Source organism: Cryptomeria japonica, chromosome 7 (genome assembly GCF_030272615.1).
Source record: "Cryptomeria japonica chromosome 7, Sugi_1.0, whole genome shotgun sequence".
In the NCBI taxonomy this organism is placed as follows: domain Eukaryota; kingdom Viridiplantae; phylum Streptophyta; class Pinopsida; order Cupressales; family Cupressaceae; genus Cryptomeria; species Cryptomeria japonica.
The window spans coordinates 276844392-276849483 of NC_081411.1; the positions used below are offsets into that span (position 1 = coordinate 276844392).

Here is a 5092-nt window from a genome sequence, read left to right on the forward strand (position 1 = left end):
GTACCATTTAATTTTTAAAATGTCACAATTAAAGCCTCTAAATATGAACGATCCAATAATCAATTTTCAGTTGAAACTATTATTATTATTATTATGATTGAAATAACTGCTATTTCTATGACTTTCTTTTCTCACGGCTTTTCAGTACCGCAGGATGTTTTTAACTTTCAATAGCAAAATCTTACGTTAGATCACACATGATGTTTGTCCTATTTGGAAAACTTTATGTTGGGTCTGAACAGAGCAGAAACCAGAGGCAATTAAATTACCTGTGATTGCAAAACAGTACTTCATTCACAAAACTTCTAAAACCAGAGATTTCTGCTTGGTCGACTGCAATAAATATACTTTGATAAATGAAGGAACAGCCTTATTAAAACAATTCCTGGAGTCTGTCAAGGAACAACAGCTTTTAATTCTTGAATAAATGCAAGACTAATAACGAAATAAGTTCCTGATGTAAACAGCAATACAATGATTTCTGTAGAACAGTAAATATTGTACAATGTACACAACTAAATCTTCCCAATCTTTTATATCATCATCTTGAAGAGCTCCTGACTTAACTACTATAGCCCCTTTAGTCCTATATGCCCCAGTTTCAGATCCCCATTGGGAAGAAGATGCATATAATGGAAGGTGGGAATTACTACTAGGAATTTACTGTGGTCGATTCTGCAGAAAGTTTGAGCCCTGCAAGCTTGCTAAGAATGCATTATCAAAGACCATATTCATGGGATCCATCTGAGAAGAAGCATTAAATGAATTTTGAAGCTGGTTTGTATCATACCCAAATCCTAATGGTGGCTGAGAAGGCTGAATGGGATTGATTTCACTGTTGTGTAGTCTAAAAGAGCTCTGAACTTCTTCATCTGGGGAGTCATGGTGATGATGCATCAATGGCTGCCTTTCAGGCCTGGGAGGCCTACACTGTAAAGCAGCTGCAAAGTCATAGTTAATGCTACCATTTCTTCTAGAAGTATTGTTCAATTGTATGTCAAGTGGGGAAGTGTAGTTGCATCTAGAAGATGCTACTTCTGTTACAACCCCATCTGTGCCTCCATTGGAATACTGCTGATCTGCTTTCTGCCCAAAATCCATCAAGCAGTTAACTAAATTGTTTCTGTTATTGGTGGCGGTGGTGGTGGTGGTTGTGGTGTTGGTGGTGGTGGTGTTCCTCCATGGCTGACCAGCACAAGATCTGCTAACATTATCTGCAATATCCTTGACTTCAATGTCATTGCAGGACTTTTGCTCCATGAAAAGATTCATGGAGTTTAAACGAGGTAGATTGATGAGCTTGTTGTCAATATCTGGAAGAGAGGCTAAAACCTCATCCAAACAAGAAGATGACTCATTGCATTCCTTTCTTGCTGCTGCTGCTGCTGCAGCGGCTGCTGCTTTCTGGGCTCCCATGGATTTCTTGTATATCCGGCACAATACCCAATCATCCAACTGTAATAAAAAACATCAAAAAAAAGTTAAACTCTTGCAGTTTTCAAAGTTTTCTGGATTAAGTTGTGTATATTTTTTTCAAAAACATACACAACTTATCCAAAAAACTACTATAGATCGAAAAGTTAGTCAAAATTGGATTTTTTTAAGTGGGTAAATCAGTTTAGAAGTTACAGTCAGTCTGCAATGCATACCCTTAGGCTTCCTTTTCTCTTTGCAGCTCTAGCGCCTGCATCTGCCAGACGGTATTCATGCATTATCCAATTGGTTTTGGTTCCCTTTGGAGCTTTGCCAATGTAAAAAACCAGAGCTTTCTTCACCCCAACTAGCTGCTTGTGGCTTCCTCCATTACTGTAAATGGGCTTATCAGTGCCAGTGGCCTTCCAGTAGCCTGTTCCAGCAGCCCTGTTGGGTCGAGATCCATTGGGATATTTCCTGTCTCTAGGACTGAAGAAGTACCATTCTTTCTCTCCAAACAGCGCCTTATCTGCCAATTTAGAGATCACAGTAAAGTCAGCAATAGAATCCATTATCCTCCATTTCTAGAGTAAAAATCTTCCAGAGCATTTCTCCCAACTAATATTTTAAAGTCATCCTTTCCAATGGGTATTTTAAAATCCAACTTATGTATCAATACCTTAAAAATATCTTTATTACAGTATATTGTCATGTCAATTCAGACATTGGAATCAATGAGTCTGATAATGGGATCCACGTCATGCTTAATCATTTTATTTCATATTCAATAAAGCAAGAACCATGAGAGACATATTCTATTCTATTTTTTATTTGAAAACAATCAGAGAATTCAAAGCAAGAAGCATTTGAGCATCACACATGTCAAGGCAATCACTGTAACTATTACAGAATCCTAATATTTTATATCTCTATTGCTATAGTTTTTGAAAGTGAAAGCAATTATTATTTTCTTGGATACCATCTATGCTTCTGTTCAAGAATCTGTAAATTGAATTACTTCTGCACCATAAACTTTCAACTTCAGTCTCAGTATCAGTGATGTGAAAATATCTCCCATCTACAAAACCTAAAATTATTTCCTCCTACCATATCACAGTCTTTTATCTAAGAAAAATATCAAACTAAACAAAATCAGATAACTAAACCATCTAACCCTTACATTCAAATCCATACATTTAACTGATTAATTTGTTCGTTTAACAGCAGGAATTTTACCTGGAAGATCCCAAGGATCAAGCTTGTAAAGATCCACCTCTGCAATAATAGGCACAGCAAAAGGATGGCCTGCAGTCTTCTTGCACAAGTACTCAACCACCAATTCTTCATCAGTAGGGTAAAACCTGAAACCAGGTGGAAGATAAAGTTGTCCTGGTGCCCCTTCTCTCCCCATCACTGTTATCATGAAACAACCGAAAGGAATTCAAAGAATTTCCAAACAAAAGAATTCCTTCCTCTCTCAACACTCCAATCAATCTGTTTCTAAACCAGTTGTCTATAAATTCTCCAACAAGAATTGCTAATCCTAAAATCTCTTCTCCAATATTCAAAGTACAAGACTCACTAATCTTTACTCACCTTCTCCACCCACAATTTCAAACTTCAAGCTCAATTCTCTATAATCTCCACTAAGAATCTGTAATCCTAACTCACCCACTCCAGCAAAGAACACCCTCAATCCCGAACTTCAAACTGGATTGTCTAGAGACTCTCAGTCTTGTCTCACCTTCTCCCACAAAAAACATCTACAATCTCAAACTGGATAATGTAGAGACTCTTAATCTTATCTCGCCTGCTCCAACACAAAGAACACCTACAATCTCAAACTGGATAATTTAGAGACTCAATCTTATCTTGCCTGCTCCAACACAAAGAACACCTAAAATCTCAAACTAGATTGTACACAGACTCTCAATCTTATCTCACCTTCTCAGCAAAGAACACCTACAATCTCAAACTGGATAATCTAGAGACTCTCAATTTTATCTCGCCTTTTCCAAAAAAAAAAGGGACCTGCAATCTCACACTCGATTGTCTAGAGACTCTCAATCTTTATCTCTCCTCCAACAAAGAACACCTACAATCTCAAACAGGATTGTCTAGAATCTCACTCTTATCTTGCCTTCTCAAAAAAGAACAAGTACAATCTGAAACTGGATTGTCTAGAGACTCAATCTCTCCAACTTCAAACCTGATTCTCTAAAACCTCCCCACCAAGAACCAGCAATCCCAGCTCACCTTTCTCCAGCAAAGAACAACCACAATCTCAAACTTCAAACTTGAATCACCAATCTAAACTCACCATCCCCAGCAAAGACCCCAACCTTTAAACAATAGATCAATCCCCAAAAAAAAGTCACACCCAATCACCCAAACATCTATAACAATCTCAAACCAAGCCCTCCAAAAAAATATCCTAGTTCTTCTCTAAATTCCTCAACCCTCCAAGCTATGAGCTTTCCCTCTGAGAAAAATTTGGTTACAATTGCCCCCTCAAACCTATATAAGCACCAATCCCCAATGCCAGTCCACGAGAGGAAATTTCTGCGTAAGCACCGCCTTATGACGTGGACGATCTAATCAACTGACACCTAAGAAAATGGGCAACACCATGAGTACCTGGCGGCTATCCTTCATATCTCAGTCCAAACACGCTTTGTTAAGCTTTATCTCTCTCTCTCTCTATTCAAACCCCATGACTTTCTATACTCCACCTGTAAATCTATAAAGCACCCATTTGATCCAATCCAATCTAATCCAAACCGCTGGCTCGGTAAACGATGCGTGTAGCCAATTGGTGAAGTGCTACAGTATACTTCCTCCTCCTCTTCTTCTTATTATTCCTCCGTGATAAAATTTACCAGTAGACTATGACAAAAATTTCAAATTATCACGCGTATAGGCTTACCTAACAGGAAGCGGCTGCACGCGTGCATAATGTAGAGGTTGAGGCCCACTCAACTGTGGACATTCTATTGAAATCAGTCCCATCAAACACGTGGGTAACAAGGCAAAAGCCTTGTGCTAGATTTCGTCCTTAGCGCCGCCTTGCTATTTCTCTTTGTTATTCCCAATTCAGAAACTTCGCCATAACTTTCTGCAATTGAATTTGTATCAGACAAAAGGCTTTTAAGATCTGTAAATTGTAATTAACATGTTTGGGACAAAAATATCTGGTTGGTTCTCAAACATGGGTAATTTTCAGTGTAGATATCTGTTTTTTTATCCTTTCTGTTGCGTCTCTTTCAGAAGGAGGGTATATTTGCTTTGATTTAATACAAGTCTTAGCCTACGTTCTATCAGTTGCTTGTCCTTTGTTGAGCTAATTTATGTTGGATCTGCACAAACCGACTTGCATTGATTAAATTAATTTGATTGAATCAGATTTTTTTACAAGTCAGTTTTTTCTGTGATTGGTGTGAGAGTTTTAAGTTTGCGACGTGTGGGTCTCTGATAGGACAGTTTTTTGTTATTAAATAGTGTTTGCTATTTATGTTCTTGACATACTATATGACCTGGCTGAAATATTATTGTAACATAGATAGATTGAGATGGAAACAATAATTATGCTTTGGAAGAAGTTAATAAGGCTTTCACTAGTCAGGTTTCAAAATCAAGTTGAACCTGAGGTGCATAATTTTATTTAAAATCATTTCATTAT

The 5092-nt window shown here is 37.7% G+C and overlaps 1 protein-coding gene across 1 annotated transcript; it reads right to left on the reverse strand.

Moving 5' to 3' along the window:
* Positions 1 to 329: 329 nt before the first annotated feature.
* On the reverse strand, positions 330 to 4484 carry LOC131031081 (NAC domain-containing protein 72). The gene is made up of 3 exons (XM_057962110.2): positions 2650 to 4484; positions 1650 to 1942; positions 330 to 1455 (listed from the first exon to the last, which is right to left on the reverse strand). The coding sequence occupies exons 1-3, from the start codon at positions 2834 to 2836 to the stop codon at positions 661 to 663; spliced, it is 1275 nt and encodes a 424-aa protein (XP_057818093.1). The 5' UTR covers positions 2837 to 4484; the 3' UTR covers positions 330 to 660.
* Positions 4485 to 5092: the final 608 nt, after the last annotated feature.